The following is an 18,580-nucleotide window of genomic DNA, read 5'->3' as shown; positions in this document are numbered from 1 at the left end:
TCATGTTAGGGGAAATGGCTTATCTTGCCTTAAGCAAAATCATCCTCAGAATATCAAAGCCCCATGCCTGTTCAGACTGTATAAAAGTGAAATGAAACCCACAGCTGAGGACTGAGCTACATTATTACCAAAGTTAGAGAAGCAAGGAATCTGGTTTTCCCTAAGTCGTGCATCCAAGGTCTCTTCAAATGCTCCTTCTCCTCAAGAGCAAGACTACACACTCCCAGGTAAATCAAACGAGTAACAGATCTAATGGCCACTTGCCTGAAAAGCATCTCTGCTACAACCCTTGAAACTTTGCCAATTAAATATTTATGTGTTTTAAAAAGCAAAACAATGAGAGAGGAAAGCCATGTGTACTTTGGTATGAATTAGAAGACAAACACTGCTACCACTTACTATTCTTATTGTAAGCCAGGTACTAGGATTAGTGTTCTACACGCATTATCAAATTCAACCCTCTCAATTGTGAAGTAAAATACTACCATCACCATTTATAAGAGGAGGGAACAGAGACTCAGATACTGGTAACCAACAAGGACAGGATTTAAACATATAATGATACCAAAGATCATACTCTTCTCACCGTATCATTTCTACAAGAGAAAGAAAAGCAAGCCACTGGAAGACATGGAATGTTTCCTAATATTAGAAAGCTATGCAGAATCACTTTCAAATTTATAATCTTTTAAAATAAGTGAAAAATAAGTGTTAAACCAGCTACCTTATTAAAATGAATTTTATCCTATTCTCTGTTTCTTTAAGCCTTCCAAAGTAATTTAGTTTGATACTTACAGACACCTTTGTGTGTGTGTAGTCCTAATTTATGCACATAAATACACATACACATATATAATTCCCTTCTTAAAAATCATTTATGTATGTATATGTATATAAACATGTATATATGTATACACACACACATACATATATATATATATATATATTCATATTCCCTCAAAAGCCAATATAGAATTCAGTGATGGATTATCAACTGAGAATTAAACAACACCATCACTCTCTTCTAAAGTCTCATTAGTGCAAAAGAGGAGCCAGGAACCGCATTTCCCAGAATTCCTTTCCCTGAATGGATTCCAGTTAAGCGTCTGACAATGAGAAGAATATGCATGAAATCTGAATGGCAAAAAGTTGAGGAGAAATCATCCTTCTCCAGATGTAGTTGTAGCAGATGTATTGACAAATATGACCTATACAGTGGCTTCCTGCTGAGTTTTTTTTATAACCAATACATGTTGCTACAGAATAAGAGAGTTGGCAGGAGTTTCTCAAGGATTCTTAAGGATTCCAGCAGATTCCCAGTGAGCTTTCAAGAAACACTCACTTCAATGTTTAAGGTGGAGATGTTCAGTGTTGGCTGCTCTGACCTTCATTAGCAGATTTAATGACCTCTGTATCTGTGGTCCTTCCACAAGTCATTTGAGCTGCTAATTTTATAATAAACTCTCTATACCCAGAGTACATCAAGTAGCTTTTCTTTTCCTGATCAAATCCTGCTACCAATAGCTTTTGGTATGGAAAGTGGTTCCAAGGGAAAGAATCTTAAAGATGAGAATCTTGAATTAGTTCTTTCTTAGGTCTGAAGATAGTAATGACTTCAATGCAAGTAACAAATAGAATATTGACAGTCTATGGCATTCAGTGGCAAAACAATTATTTAAATTATTACCTTTAGTTGCCTAAAGAGTAAGTAAAGCTTTGGAAGGCCAAGTACCTGTATCATTAAAATGTTATGGTGAAAATAAGAGTACAAATACTATAGAACAGGCTAGGTGTTCCTCCCTACATTGGAAAAGTTACATAATAAATATAACAAGCTCAGGGCTTAAATTTCCAGCCAAGATTGAGAACCAGAAAACTTCTGAATGGCCCAAAATAATTCTTTAATTCTTATAAGCACAGGGCTGAGACTTCTGAAAATAAACTCAAGGTCCAATCTAAGCTAGAAGCTGAATTACATTGCAAAACTAAATTCACAACATCACCAGGTCTATTCTGTTAAAGTTAGGCTTTTAACTATAAAGAGAGGTATCCAGTGAATTGGTAATAGGACATTTAAGAAGATACTTATTAATTGGAGTACCTTGAACCCCCCAAACCTACCAAGCCTCTCTTGCTAACAAGTTAACCTATTCCCCAGTCCGAGAAGATGAGCCTCACAACGGCTAAAGACTCCATAAGGACCTCACCTGAGGCAGTCACTTTTCAAGGGAATGGAGATCCTCTTCCCTCATCTCCCATTGGTTCCAGTCCCATAACTATACTCAAATCCCCAGACACCAGAGGGATGAAAATCTGATATAAAATCTGATGCAAGAGTACCTTGCGTTTTCATACCAAAAAAAGTTTAAGATTATTGTCAGTTTTTATCACCAGCATTCTAAAGAATATGTGTGGAAATGGATTCCAAGATTTCTAGGAAGAAAAGAATTCACTGATATGGATACAAGACCAGAAATTCCAGACCCAGTGTGTTATCTCAAATGGTTAGGAGTATGCTCCCAACAGTATGCTCAGCTAGTTAACTGACCTACAGAGAAATGCCAGAGATCTTCAGTATACGTTAGAGGAAGGAGATCAAAGGTTCAAGTAGATAAAATACTGGAATGGATATATTATATTTGACCTGCTCACCGAACCCCACTGAGAGGGTCCAGAAGATATTCTACTAGCATCACTGGAAGCTCTAGAGTGCAGGTCAGGGATAAGAGAGATCACAACAGCGAAATCGGCTCCCTAATTTTAATGAATGATGGGATCCATAAAGAAGTGAATAGAACTCGCAAAATCTTTTTACCAGAGACAAAGTGGACATGGGAACCATAATGGGTAGCAAAGTAAGGCTGAATTTTCTTTTTTTATATATTTAAGTTTGGATATTAACATTATGCTGGCTTCATAAAAATAACGGCAATTATGTGTCTTTTAAAGACTTAGCTTTTTTTTTTTTTTTTAGTAAAATGCGTAAGTGGCATTTAGCATTTAGTGCATTCTCAATGTTGTATCATCATTACTTCTTGCTAGTTGCAAATCATTTGGAATTTGTTTTCTGGTCTCTGGACTTATCTACTCTGGATTCTTCATATAAATGGAATCATGTAATGCACGGCTTTTGTATCTGGCTTCTTTCACTAAATAGAATATTTTCAAGGTTCATCTTACTGTAGCATGTATCAGTACTTCATTCCTTTTAGTGGCTAAATAATATTCCATTGTACAGATATATCATACTTTATCCATTCACCAGCTGATGAACATTTCCACATCTGGCCCTTGTGAACATGTGCACTATGAGTTGGTATTTTTTTAATTAACAGATCTGTCCTTCCATCTTTTCCATGGTAATTGATCTATTTAAGTTTTAACTTTTTTGAGGGTCAATTTATATTATATTTGTATTTTATTATGAAATTTATAAACTTTATATTTAGTTATTAAAACATCTACTTTTGGATTTTCAAATGAGTTGTCATTAGAGCAACATACAGTGGCCTCTTAATTCTTCAAACTGTTTCTCTATCTTTGGTTGTATCTTCTTTCTTATTCCAAATCTTCTATATTTTTGCTCCTCTTTCTTTAGTCAAAGAAGAGATTTAACTATTTTATTGATCTGCTGAAAGAAATCGCTTTTGTATTTATTTATTATTTCTAAATTTTATCTTCTATTTCATGAATTTCAGTTTTTTCTTTTCTTAATTCTCTCTTCCTAATTTTTTTTGGCACATTTTATTATTTTTCTAAGTTCATTATATAAGCACTAAGTTCTTTTCTTTTGATCTTTCTTTTTTAGTACTGAAAGAACTTAAAACTAAATGTTTTCCCTTAACTACAGCTTCTCTGGATTCCACAGACATTGCTATGATTTGTTCTTTTTCATTTTCTAAATAATTCATAATTTCCTCTTTAATCTCTATAGGTTACCTCAGACTATGTGTCCTAATTTCCAACAAGTATGGGTTTTATCATATTGTAATTATTTCTTTCTAATTTCAGTAAACTACAATCAACAATGAGACATGCAAAATCTTTTTTTTTTATCTTTCTTTTTTAGTACTGAAAGAACTTAAAACTAAATGTTTTCCCTTAACTACAGCTTCTCTGTAGGACTTGTTAGTTTTTTAATCAATGCTCCATGAACATACCAAATTAAAAAAAAAAGGAGAAATGCCAAAATATATGCTGTCATACAAGCACAGATATACACTGTATATATATTTATAAATATAATCAAGTTCTTTGGTTACAATATTTATACCCCCTATATCTTTTTTTCTATTACTTTTGTCCAATCCTTAAAGAGATATATGAAAATCTCCCATCTGAATACACTTTTATGAGTGTCCTCTGACATTTCTAACAGCTTTTCTTCACAAATGTAACTGTCATGGTGACTGACACATACGTTCCATATAAACTATCTTATATGTCATACCTTATGTTCCTCATTTTTCTTTATTTGGATATTAACCTTTCTTTATTGACTTGAGCTCTTTTAACTTTAACTAATTTACCTAATATAAACTTTGCCACTCTTATTTCTTTTTATTTTTATTTGTAGGATTATGTCTTTCTTATCTAGCATCTCTAATAGGAAATATCCCTACATTTCTAACCTACCGGCCTCTTACAAATAGCATATTCCTAGATTTTGCATTTTAATTGACCCTCCTAGCTTGTCTTTTAATGGGATAACTGACATTTAGTGAAAACTATTTCATTTTATTCCTTCCAACTTACATGTAGCTTATTATTTTACATTTCTGTAAATGTATTTATTTACTTTACTATTTCCTTTTCCTTGCTCTTGCTGGTTTACACCATTTTTATTCTGTTTTGTACCCTTCATCATTTTGAAAGTTCTTCTATACTCCGCCATTTCGTTAAATGTCCCTATGTGTCAAAAATGAAATGTTTCGGGGCACCTGGGTGGCTCAGTCAGTTAGGTGTCTGACTTCGGCTCAGGTCATGATCTCATGGTTTGTGGATTCGAGCCCCATGTCGGGCTCTGTGCTAACAGCTAGCTCAGAGCCTGGAGCCTGCTTCAGATTCTGTATCTCCCTCTCTCTCTGACCCTCCCCTGTTCACACTGTCTCTGTCTCTGTCTCTCTCTCTCTCTCTTTCAGAAATAAATAAAACATCTAAAAAAAATGAAATGTTTCTCTACTATCATTTTAAATCATATCAACTTTCCTGTCTCTCTGAGACACTCTATTTACAATTATTCATTTTTCCCCAAGTGAAAGGAGTCCCAGCATCCTGAAAGACGGCATTATGTTCACTTGCCTTACAAAGTCAAAATCTTTCAAGCTTATTAATAAGAACATCAGACAGAACAAATTAACAAACCTTTTGTGAGTCACTTTACAATTTCTTGTCTTTCTATTATATATATATTTCTATTATATATATTTGTATATAATATTATACATATACATATATATGTCCTACTTCTCTGAAAAACGCAATTACCAGATTTAGCACAATCCAGTCTTTTCAAATTCATATTTACTGCTACAAAGTATAGTCATTTTAATTACTACTACTATTCTTTTCTTTCCTTTCCACTTTTATTGAGACAGATACATCTGACATATATACCTATCAGCTCACAGAGTTAGAAAACAATTTTTTCTTATGATGAGAACTTTTAAGATCTACTCTCTTAGCAACAATGAAATCTTTAATATGGCATTGTTAACAAATCACCATGCTATACATGTACATCCTTGGAACTTACCTATCTTATAACTAGAAGTTTGTACCTTTTGACCACCTTCACCCATTTCCCCCACACCCCATGATCCCCTGTCTGGCAACCACCAATTTGTTCTCTGTTTCTATTAGCCTGGCTTTTTAGTTTTTACACATAAGCGAGAGCATACAGTATTTATCTATGACTTATTTCACTTAGCATAATGTCCTCTTTATGACTGAATAATATTCCATTGTATATATGGATCTTCCTTGACTTATAAGGCAGCTATGTCTCGATAAATCCATAGTAAATTCAAAATATCATAAGAAGAAAATGCATTTATGTTTAACCTACTGGACATCACAGCTTAGCCTAGCCTATCCTAAATGTGCTCAGAACACTTATGTTAACCTACAGTTGGGCAAAATCATCTAACACAAAGCTCATTTTATAATGAAGTGTTGAATACCTCATGTAATTTGTTGAATACTATGCTGAAAGTGAAAAACAGAATGGTGCTAGGAGTATGAAATGGTTGTAAGTGTATTAACTGTTCACCTTCACGACTGCACTGCTGAGTAAGAGCTGTGGCTTACTTCTGCTGCCTTCCACCACAAGAAGGGTACGATACTACATATCATTAGCTCAGGAAATTATCAAAATTCAAAATTTGATATACGGTTTTTACTGAATGAATATCACTTTTGTACCATAATAAAGTTGAAAATTTTTAAGCCAAACGAGGTAAACTGGGGACCATCTGTGTACACCACATTTTCTTTACCCATTCAACCATCAATGGGACACTTAGATTATTTCTATATCTTGGCTGTTGTAAATAATGGTCCACTGAACATGAAGATGCAGATACCTGTTCAAGATGATGATTTTGTTTCTTTCACATACATACACCCAGAAGAGAGAGTGCTGGATCATATGTAGTTCTATTTTTAGTATTTTGAAGAACCTCCATACTGTTTTCTATACTGGGTGCATCAATATTCATTCCCACCAACAGTGCACAGCAGTTCCCTGCTCCCCACATTCTCACCAATACTTGTTATTTCTTGTCTTTTTGATAATAGCCATTTTAACAAGTGTGAGGTAATATAATTGTGGTTATGATTTACAAAGATGTTGAGCATCTTTTCATGTACCTGCTGACCATATGGATGTCTTCTTTGGAAAAACTATCTATTCAGATCTTCTCCCCATTTTTTAACTGAAATGTCTGGGGTTTTGCTATTAAGATGTATGAGTTCTTTATATGTTTTGGATATAACCCCTTATCAGATATATTACTTGCAAATATTCTCTCCCATTCTACAGGCTGCTTTTTCATTTTATTGATGGTTTCCTTCCCCTGCAGACATTTTTTAGTTTGACACAGTTCCACTTACTTGTTTTGTTTTTGCTTTTGTTGTCTTTGTTTCGGGTGTCAAATCCAAAAAGTCAAGGAGTTAACCGCCTATGTTTTCTTCTAGGAATTTTAGGTTTCAGGTCTTACATTCAAGTCTTTAACCCATTTTGAATTGAGTTTTGAGTATAAGACAGAGGCCCAGTTTCATTCTTTTACATGTGGCTGTCCAGCTTTCCAACATCATTTATTAAAGAAACTCTCCTTTCCGCATTGTATATTCTTGGCTCCTTTGTTATAAATTAATTGAATTGATTATATATATACACATGGCTTTATTTCTGAGCTCTCTATTCTGTTTCAATTAACTATGTATCTGTTTTTATGCCAATACCATAATATTTTTTTTTTAATTTTTTTTTTAATGTTTTATTTATTTCTAGGAGAGAGACAGCATGAGCAGGGGAGGGTCAGAGAGAGTGGGAATGACAGACTCTGAAACAGGCTCCAGGCTCTGGAGCTGGCAGTCAGCACAGAGCCCGATGCGGGGCTCGAACCCACGAATTGCGAGATCATGACCTAAGCGAAAGTCGGACGCTTAACCGACTAAGCCACCCAGGTGCCCCAATACCATAATATTTCTATTACTACAGGTTTTTTAAATGTTTATTTGCTTTTGAGAGAGAGAGAGAGAGAGAGAGAGAGAGAGCGAGCATGCTAGCAGGGGAGAAGCAGACAGAGAGGAGGACAGAGGATCCAAAATGAGCTATGTGCTGACAGCAGACAGCCTGACGTGAGGCTCAAACTCACAATCCATGAGATCATGGCCTGAGCCAAAGTTGGACACTTAAACAACTGAGCTACCAGGGCACTCCTGATTACTACACTTTTGTAATATAGTTTGAAATCAGGGAGGATGATGCCTCCAGCTAATTCTTTACTCTCATAATTGTTTTAGCTATTCAGGGTCTTCTGTGGTTCCATACAAACTGTACAACTGTTTGTTCTATTTCTGTGAAATATGCCATCGGTATTTTGTTAGGGACTGCAATTAATCTGTGGATTGCTTTGAGTAGTATGAACATTTTAACAATATGAATTCTCCCGATCAATAAACACAAAATATCTTTGTGTCTTCAATTTCTTTCATCAATATATTACAGTTTTCAATAAACAGATCTTTCCCCTCCTTGGTTAAATTTTTCCTAGGTGTTTACTTCTTTCTGATGTAACTACAACTCATTTATAATTATTTTATTAATCTAAGAAATTTTTGGCGGACTCTGAGATTTTCTATATATAGTATCATGTCATCTACAAGTAGAAACAATTTTATCTCTTCCTATCTCATTTGGAGATTTATATTTCTTTTTCTTCCCTAATTGCTCTGGCTAGGACTGCCTGTACTATGTTAAATAAAAGTGGTGAGAATGTTCATCGATGTTTTACACCTGATCTCAGAAAAAAAGCTTTTAGTTTTTCACCATTGAGTAATGATGTTTGTTGTGGGCATGTTATACATGACCTTTATTATGCTGAAGTGTGTTCCCTCTATATTACTCCTATTCAATAAAATATACTCTAGTGAAAGTTTAATATTATACAGTATTTTATAATTTTGTCATTACCTTATGCTACTTTCATATTTTTTGTACTTACCCTTCTCCAAGTTTCTCTAATACATCAAACACTTCTTCAGGCTGCTTAGTCAAACTGTCTTCACTCAGCTTTTTTAGCTTACTGATGAAAAAAAGAGAGAGACAAATATTTTCCTTAAGACTTTTCATAAAATTTTTAACCTCATTTTTAAGAAGTAATCTATTCAGTAGTTCAAAGATAAAACGATATAAAAACATATAAGGCAAATAGTGTCCTTTCAATCCCTATTCCTAATCTGCCCAGAAATACCTCAAATAACTACTTTTATTATCTTCTTTATACAAATATAATATATATTTCTACTTCTCCCCCTTTTTAACATATAAGATAGCATTTTATACACACTCTTTTCTACCCACACTATTATAACTTTGCTGTTTTCATTTAACAATGGGTAGCCTATGTTGGAGAATCTACAACATAAGTGCATAGAAAGCATCCTCATTCATTCTTTTTACATCTACATCCTATGCTATTGCAAAGGTGTAGCATCTCTTACAAATCACGTTTTTATGAATATCTAGGTTCCCTTTGGCTATTAAAAATAACACTGCACTGGATAAATGTATACATAAGTCAATTCACACATGTGCCAATGTATCTGTAGATTAAATTCCCAGAAGTGAAACTGCAAGGTCCAGAAAATACATATACACATATATATTCACACAAAAAAATATAGAAGCATATGTACTGAACAAGCATATGCAGTATAAGCATAATCATATTTGACAACAAAAAATGCAATCACTATAATAACAACTACTCAGTAATTATTAAAATTGACTACATTTTACATTTAATCTACTATAACTGTATGCTATGTGAATATATATGTATATTGAGAGATACCAGCAAACTGTCCTCCAGGGAGCTTGTACCAATTTATTCTCCTATCAGCAACACATGAGGGAGCCTCTTTCCCCACAATTCCACCAGCAAAGTATTTAAATATACATCTGGATTTCAGTCAATATGTTAGCTGAAAACGTGTTACTCAGAATAGAGTATTTTATTTAATTTGTATTTCTCTTATTTTGAGTGAAACTGAGTATCTTTTAACATCATTATGAACCTAGGCCATCTATTCATTTCTTTTGTTCATTTCTCTTCTGGTTTTTCAGTCTTTTTCTTATCTGCATACAAAATAATTTAGCCTTTGTTTAGATTGCAAATATTTTCTTTTTTTTTTCTTTTTTTTTTAATATTTTTTATTTATTTCTAGGAGAGAGAGAGAGACAGCGTGAGCAGGGGAGGGTCAGAGAGAGAGGGAGTCACAGACTGAAACAGGCTCCAGGCTCCGAGCTGGCAGTCAGCACAGAGCCCGACGCGGGGCTCGAACCCACGAACCGCGAGATCATGACCTAAGCGAAAGTCGGACGCTTAACCGACTAAGCCACCCAGGCGCCCCTAGATTGCAAATATTTTCAATATTTTGTATTTTGACTTCACTTATGAGGTTTTAGTTTTATGCTCTGACTGCTTGCCATAATGAAATGTGTTCTTGTTTTGTTTTGCCTTCTTTAAAAATCCTCTATATGAATGGCATATGCAGATATCTGGAAACAAGAGGTGAGAGGGATTATGCATGGTGAATTTGACGGAACAAAATAAATTCAGTATAAATGAAATGTCACGTATGAAGAACTAAAATAAGTCAGTATGAATGAAGAAAAAGTGAACAGGATGTAGAGGTAACCATATCAGGTTTTAAAAAAGCTTTGTAAGCTATGTTAAGGAAACTTTTAAAAACTATCACTTCCCATATAGAAAATCTGAACAGACCAATTACTAGTAACAATATTGAAATGGTAATCAAAACACTATCAAAAAAATAAAAGTCTAGGACCAGATGGACTCACAGGTGAAATCTATCATTTAAAGAAGTGTAAATACCTATTCTCCTCAAACTATCAAAAAAACAGAAGAGGAAGAAAGGCTTCCAAATACATTCTACAAGGTCAGTATTGCCCTGATAACCAAATCTAGACAAAGACAAAACAAAAACAGAAAACTATAGACCAATTTCCATGATGAACACAGATACAAAAAATCCTCAACAAAAGATTAACAGCATACAACAATACATTAAAAAGATCATTCACCGGGGCACCTGGGTGGCTTAGTCGGTTAAGTGTCCGACTTTCGCTTAGGTCATGATCTTGCAGTTTGTGGGTTCGAGCCCCGCGTGGGGCTCTGTGCTGACAGCCAGCTCAGAGCCTGGAGCCTGTTTCAGTCTGTGACTCCATCTCTCTCTGACCCTCCCCTGCTCACACTGTCTCTCTCTCTCTCTCTCTCTCTCTCCTAGAAATAAATAAAAATATTTAAAAAAAAAAAAAAGATCATTCACCATGATCAAGTAGGGTTTATTCCAGGGATACAAGGATGGTTCAATATTCTCAAATCAATCAACATGATACCCACATTAAAAAAAAAAAAGAGGGATAAAAATCATATGATCATCATAATAGACACAGAGAAGAGATGTGACAAAATTCACCACCCATTATAAAAACTCTCAACAAAGTGGGCTTAGAAGGAAATACCTCAACACAATCAAGGCCTTCTATGAAAAACCCACAGCTAACATCACACTCAATAGTGAAAAACTGAGTGCTTTTTCTTGAAGATCAGGAACAAGACAAGGATGTCCACTTTTATTCAACACAGTACTGGAAATCCAAGTCACAGCCATCAGACAGGAAAAAGAAATATGAGGAATCCATACTGATAATGAAAAAGTTAAGTTGTCACAATTTGCAGACAACAAGACAATGTATATACAAGACCCTAAAGATTCCACAAAAAAACCTACTAGAAGTAAGAGTGAATTCAGTAAATTTGCAAGACTCAAAACTAAGACTTAGAAATCAGTAGTATTTCTACATACTAATAACAAAGTAACAGAAAGAAAAATTTTTGAAAAACACCATTTTATAATTGCACCAAAAAGAATAAAAAACTTAGAAATAAACATAACCAAAGATGTGAAAGACCTGTACTCCAAAAACCATAAAACATTAGTGAAAGAAATTAAAGATGACACAAATAGAAAGATATTCTATTCTCACAGATTAGAAGAATTATTGTTTAAATGTCCATATTGCCCAAAGCAATCTGCAGATTCAATGCAGTCCCTATCAAAATACCAACAGCATTTTTCACAAACCTAGAAAAAATAATCCTAAAATTTGCATGGAACCACAAAAGACCCTGAATAGCAGAAGCAATCTTGAAAAAGAGGAACAATACCAGAGATATCACAATGCCACATTTCAAAGCTGTAGTAATGACAACAACATGGGACTGGGACAGTACACAGACACAGAGATTGAAAGAACAAAATAGAGAACCCAGAGAAACTCACAATTATATGGGCAACTAACCAACGACAAAGGAGGCAAGAAGATACAACAGGGAAAACACAGTCTCTTTGATAGTGTTGGGAAAACTGGACAGCTACATGTAAAAGAATGAATCCAGACCACTTTTAAATGCCATACATAAAAATAAACTCGAAATGGATTAAAGATATAAATGTGAGACTTGAAACTAGAAAAATCCCAGAAGAAAACATACACAGCAGTTTCTCTGACACTGACTATAGTAACATTTTTCTAGGTATGTCAATCTGGCAAGGGAAACAAAAGCAAAAATAAACCACTGGGACTACATCAAAATAAAAAACTGCACAGCAAAGGAACAATCAATAAAAGGACAACCTACTAAATGGGAGAAGATATTTGCAAATGATGTATCCAATAAGGGGTTAATATACAAAATAATATAAAGGACTCATACAACTCGATACCAAAAAAAAAATTCAATTAAAAAATGGGCAAAGGATCTGAATAGACATTTTTCCAAAGAAGACATACAGGTGGCCAACAGACACATGAAAAGATACTCAACATCACTAGTTATGGGAGAAATGCAAAGCAAAACCACAATGAGATATCACCTCATACCTGTCAGAATGGCTAAATTCAAAAACATAAAAAACAACAAGTGCTGGCAAGAATGTGGAGAAAAAGGAGCTCTCATACACTGTTAGTGGGAGGCAAATCAGTACAACCACTGTGGAAAACTGTAGGTTCCTCAACAAATTAAAAATAGAAAAGCGCTTATTCTTAAAACCTTGCCATAGCTTTGGGTAACAACAGAAAGACTGTGTGGCCTTCCAGCCTAGGGCTGTTATCATCACCTGTCCCACAATTCCATCAGTAGCAAGGATTATAATTTTACCAGGACCAGCTTGACTATGAAAAATAGCAGCTTTGCTGCCAGAAAAAAATGGGGGCATGAATTGAAAACTGGCAGTTTTGTCAACTAAAGGTGGTAAGCCTAATAATAAATTGCCGAACCCATAGCTCTGACATCCAAGCTTGAGTAAGCAGCAAACTAGCCAGAAATTTAAAAGGAGAGTCTGAAAATGAGAGATCCACAGAAAGGGTGAGATGAGCTCTCCATATGTCATGGCTGACTAGAAAAATATGCACTTACGCATAGGAGACCCAAAAAAAAACATGAAAAGTAAAAGCCAAAGAAGACTTGAAAACTAGCCATGGCTTTGAATGTATTCCCCCAATGCATACACAGCTGTATCAGCAGAGAGTAGATGTCATAAAGGTTCAAGGTATTTAAGCACAACCTCTCCTCAAATCACTGGCTGATCACTAACCTAAATAGAAACAGAGGCAATTCAAATAATCCTGGCTCGAAAATAAATATTAAAAAAATGAGCAGAGGCATTAAGAGCCAAATACTACAAGATGATAAATGCCACAGTTTAACTCCAAGAAAGTAAAGCAAAAACAAAAACAAAAAAACAAAGCCTGAGAGGAAAAACAGGAGAAACCAGGGTGTCTATAGTGTATTATTTTAAAAGTCTAGTTTAAAATAAAACAACAACAAAAAAGATTATGAAATATACAGAGAAACAGGAAAGTATGACCTATATTCAGGAAACATTCAATAAAGTAAGAGCAATCAACAGAAAACAGTCACAGGAAATGATTTATAGGGGTGCCTGGGAGGCCTACTCAGTTAAGCATCAGAAAATGATTTACAGTGGACTTAGATACTGAATACGTCAGAAAAAAGTTTCAAATTGGCTTTTTAAAATATGCTTTAAAAGGTGAATTTGTGTTCAAGAAATTAAAGAAAAATATCTCGGGAATGACTCAACAGAGAATCTCAATAGAGAAATAGAAACTAAGAAAAATGTAAAATTTAGGCTTGAAAAATAAATCTTTCATGAAAAATATACTAGAAGAACCCAACAGCATATCTGAGATAAAAGATGAAAGAATCAATGGACTTTTAAATAGCTGAATGAGAGAGAGAGAGAGAGAGAGACACGGAATAAAGAAACAGAGTCTCAGAGACTGGTGATACATACAACATAGCAATACACACATGTAATGGCAGTTTCAGGAGAAAAGAGAGAATAAGGGACAGAAACAATTATTTGGAAAAAAATAGCTGAAAACTTCCCAAATTTGAAAAATTAAGGTTTAAGAAACATTAATGCACACATCCAAGAAGGTAAACAAATCCCAAGTAGGATAAACACAAAAAGATCCACATCTAGACACACCATGGTGAAACTGCTAAAAGACAAATGAAAATGACTCATCATGAACAGTAGAAAAAGAAGAGTATGAGTAACAGCTGACGTCTCATCAGAAACCATGCCAGTCAGAATACAGTGAAAGGAAACACTCAAATGCCGAAAGGATTCTAAATCCAACAAATTTCTCTTCCAAAAATGAAGGGGAAATAAGGACATTCCCAAATAAGCAAAAACTCAAAGAATCTCTTGCTAGCAGAGCTTCTCTACAAGAAATAATAAAAGAACTTCTGGATTAACGAAAATGGTAAATATTTACACAAACATAAAAGATCTATTTATCTTAAAAAACAGATGATTGTCTGAATCAGTAATTACAGTATTGTATTACTCAAGTAACATCCTTAGGTATTATATACATAATATATATGAATATATATTAATATATACATAATCTATATTATGCATAATATATATTAATATATACATAATATAGATTATGTATATAATACATATGTAATATTTTAGGTATTATACACACATACATATATATAAATAAAATAAAACGAAGAAAGGGAAAAACAAACATGCCTCACGTCCTTCATGGTTAAGTAAGCAAAGTAGCTAATGATGAGCCACACACATGATATACTGAGGGAGACAGCCTTAAATTAACAAATCTCTTTAATACTAAGCCAAAAGGTAATCTAACCACTACATACTTCTTCAGAAGTTATGAAAGTTTTCTTCAAAGCACACTCATAACCATATGACATATGACATATGACAAACAAGTCATAGGTCCTCCAAACAAATCCAGTAATTTAATTAACTTAATGAGAATTTTCTATTAGTCCACAGGTCTCAATTTCTCAGCATGCTGGATAAGGAAATGTTACTAATGTAACAATGTACACATTGTTGAACATCTGACTTTGGCTCAGGTCATGATCTCCAGGTTCGTGGTTTCGAGCCCCACATTAGGCTCTGCTGACAACACGAAGCCTGGAGCCTACTTCAGATTCTCTTATCTCCCTCTCTCTCTGCTCTTTCCCTGCTCAAGCTCTGTCTCTCTGTGTCTCTCAAAAATAAGTATTAAAAAAAATTAAAACATATATACACACACATTTTCCTATTTTATATTGTCTTGGTAAACACAACATCATGAGTATAATTTCTTCTATACTTGATATATGGTTCTTAACACTTCAGAATTTCATCATAATTACGTGTATTTAATCAGCTATCCAAAAAAATTCTTAACTGAGTGCCTTTAGAACATGCACCCTCCCAGGTACGAAGGAATTCTGTGAAGAACAAGTCACCCACAAGATATTTCTCTCACGGAACTTGATAGATATAGGTTTATTACATACTTAAATAGACATATCCCAGAATTGTCTTTTTAAAACAAATGGCAGTCTTTTCCAGGTGGTGTGGAACAGAGTGGCCACCAGGCTGCAAAGTAACACACGTAAGTTTTATTGTGACTGCTGCAACACATACCTTACCCACAAGTCTCCATCTGTGAAAAAGACACCCTGCAGCAGCAGGAAACAGCAAGGGAATGTGAAAGACCACTATCAGGAATGGATAGAAGAGCAGGCTCAGAGCCTGATCAACAAAACAACTGCTGTATTTCAACAAGGAAAGATACCTCCTACTCCATTCTCGGTTCCTCCTCCTGCAGGGGCCATGATCCCACCTCTCCACAGTCTCCCGGGCCCGCCTCACCCCATAAGGGGGGCTCTCCCATCGTGCCAGTGATGGGCTCTCCTCCTCAGATGATGATGCCAGTGGGAGCTGCTCCTGGAATGAGGCGGCCTACCGAGGCCACATGCCAGTGATGCCTGGGTCCCCAGTGATGACCTCTCACCGTCCCATCATGGTGGCCGCTCAGCCAGGAAGGATTCGACCAGACAGGTAAGGAGAACCAGGAACCTTTTTACAGCCACTTTCCATTACTTGTGCTTCACCAAAAGATCATGGTGCTGTGACTCTGGGTGTTTTCTAACAGCACAACAGGGAAGCCTTGCCCCCCTTCCTTTCAAAGAGAGAACAGTTTTTGTAGGCGAGTAGTGGGACCAAAAAAAAAAGGCAGTTTCTATTTATATTATGAAACGTGAAAATAAAATTGTCAATTGTTTTAGTTTAAAAAAACAAAAAACAAGTAAGTGGCTAATATAATCTGGCTTTCCTGCCATTTGACTTTCCATCTCATAAAGCAGGAGAAAACATAATCTATTACACTGCCATTGCTAATACCATGAAGAAAAGAAGTCTTCTACCAGAGTGTTTTCAAACATTAGAATTCCTTTTTCTTTTTTTTAGCTATAACCAATTTCTGTAGTAACTGAGTATTTACATGCCCATTTCAACCTTACTCCCATCCATAAGCTTGTTTATCTCACTTTGGTGTTTCCTGTTCAATATAAGAATTTCTGTTAATATTTTTTCCAAGATTCCAATACAAAGTTTTCTACACCTTTAACAGGAGGGTGAGAGAATCATTCAAGACAGACTCGTCTCAGTTTTCTCCAAATTCCCCTTAATAGTTTATCATTTCAAGAATAAGTTACAATTAAAATTACACCTCAGATAATAGTATTATGGCAATATATTGTTTAATATTCTTATCTTTTGGAGATGCATAGTGAAATAGTTAAGAATGCTATGATATGATACTTCAAAATATTAACAGGAGGGTGTGTGTACAAAAATATAAATTATGCAAGATTGGCCAGATTTTAAAAATTGTTCAAACTAAGTGATGGGAACACAGAGTTTATTCTCTCTTCTTTACAAAACTATGTTTCAAGAAAATGGTAGGAGTGAAATCAACTGCAATTGATCTTAGATAAATGTAAAGAAAAAGTATATATTCATTGTAAATTATGCCAAAATCCAGATGTAAATGTCAACATACATTAATTAATTATTAAACATCTAGTCATGAGATTATCAAGCAGCCACTAAAAATCACGCTGCAGAAAATTAAAATGACATGAAACAAGTGAACAATATATTGCTAAAAGAAGGGCAGAACACAAAATAATGTGCACATAGTTAAATCATTTTCAGGTTTTCTTTTAAGTGCAAATGTACCTGCATATGTACACGCACACGCACATACTTGCACCAAACAACTAGTAGACTTTGTTTTGTTCACTGCTATATCCCCAGCACTAAAAACTTCCTTGGACATAATACTAATTCAAATATTTGTTGCATGTAAATATTTTAGGATTCCAAGCAACAAGGTTTGATTTTGAGAAGTGGCTCTCCTCTATGCTTTTGTTTCATAACGTTTCTAAAACAAACATTCACTTTTTTATGTAATTGGGGGAAACTTTAAAAATTGCAGCTTATAAAAAAATTGAAATTTTTCCACATGACTCACTGTTTCATGAAATGTACTTCATAAAGTTACTTTATACACTGAAAAGAAAGGCCTCCTCTATAGGCTGAATTAATAAACTGACCAAGGCAATCAGAACTACTAAACAATATCTGTTAATCAGTCTTATTTACTCTTGTGAGTGAATTTTGCAACTGCTTAGGAAATGGGATTTTATAAGAACTCAACTTTCTAAAATGAATCTTCATCATGGGTACAAAGTCAGATAGAAGGAGATTTAATAATTCATCCACTTATATTTATTTAATACACACTTATTTAATTTGTACACAATAAGCTACATGCTGGGGTAATACAAAGAAAATTAAGATATAGCTTTTGACAACTCAGAGCTCCTAATACAGTATGAAAGACAGATACAGAAGAGCTAAATGAAAGAGAATAACAAGGATAGGTAACATTTATTAGGGTTTTTATTGGCCTTGTACTGAGCACTTAACAAGCATTTTCTTGGGGTGCCTGGGTGGCTCAGTCGGTTAAGCGTCCAGCTTCGGCTCAGGCCATGATCTCGTGGTTCGTGGTTTTGAGCCCCGCATCGGGCTCTGTGCTGACAGCTCAGAGCCTAGAGCCTGCTTCAGATTCTGTGTCTCCCTCTCTCTCTGACCCTCTCCTGCTCATGCTGTCTCTCTCTCTCTCTCTCAGAAATAAAAACATTTTTTAAAATTTAATTAAAAAATAAAATATTCTGGGGCGCCTGGGTGGCTTAGTCGGTTAAGCGTCCGACTTTCGTTTAGGTCATGATCTCGCGGTTCGTGGGTTCGAGCCCCGCATCGGGCTATGTGCTGACTGCCAGCTCAGAGCCTGGAGCCTGTTTCAGTCTGTGACTCCCTCTCTCTCTGACCCTCCCCTGTTCACGCTGTC

The 18,580-nt window shown here is 35.0% G+C and overlaps 1 protein-coding gene and 1 pseudogene across 1 annotated transcript in view; one reads left to right on the top strand and one right to left on the bottom strand.

The window, feature by feature from the left end:
• STK3 (serine/threonine kinase 3) overlaps positions 1-18,580 on the bottom strand; it is a 267,353-nt gene that overhangs the window by 227,467 nt on the left and 21,306 nt on the right. The window contains exon 2 of the mRNA XM_039255488.1: positions 8,730-8,810. Coding sequence (XP_039111419.1) covers positions 8,730-8,810 — 81 coding nt within the window. The remainder of the gene's footprint in view (positions 1-8,729; positions 8,811-18,580) is intronic.
• On the top strand, positions 15,582-16,228 carry LOC120247532 (annotated as a pseudogene).

The sequence above is a fragment of the Hyaena hyaena genome, unplaced genomic scaffold (assembly GCF_003009895.1).
Source record: "Hyaena hyaena isolate Hyena2069 unplaced genomic scaffold, ASM300989v1 scaffold_533, whole genome shotgun sequence".
NCBI classification, from domain to species: domain Eukaryota; kingdom Metazoa; phylum Chordata; class Mammalia; order Carnivora; family Hyaenidae; genus Hyaena; species Hyaena hyaena.
The sequence above is the reverse complement of the archived record's forward strand: the minus strand, read 5'-3'. Positions and strand labels throughout refer to the sequence as shown.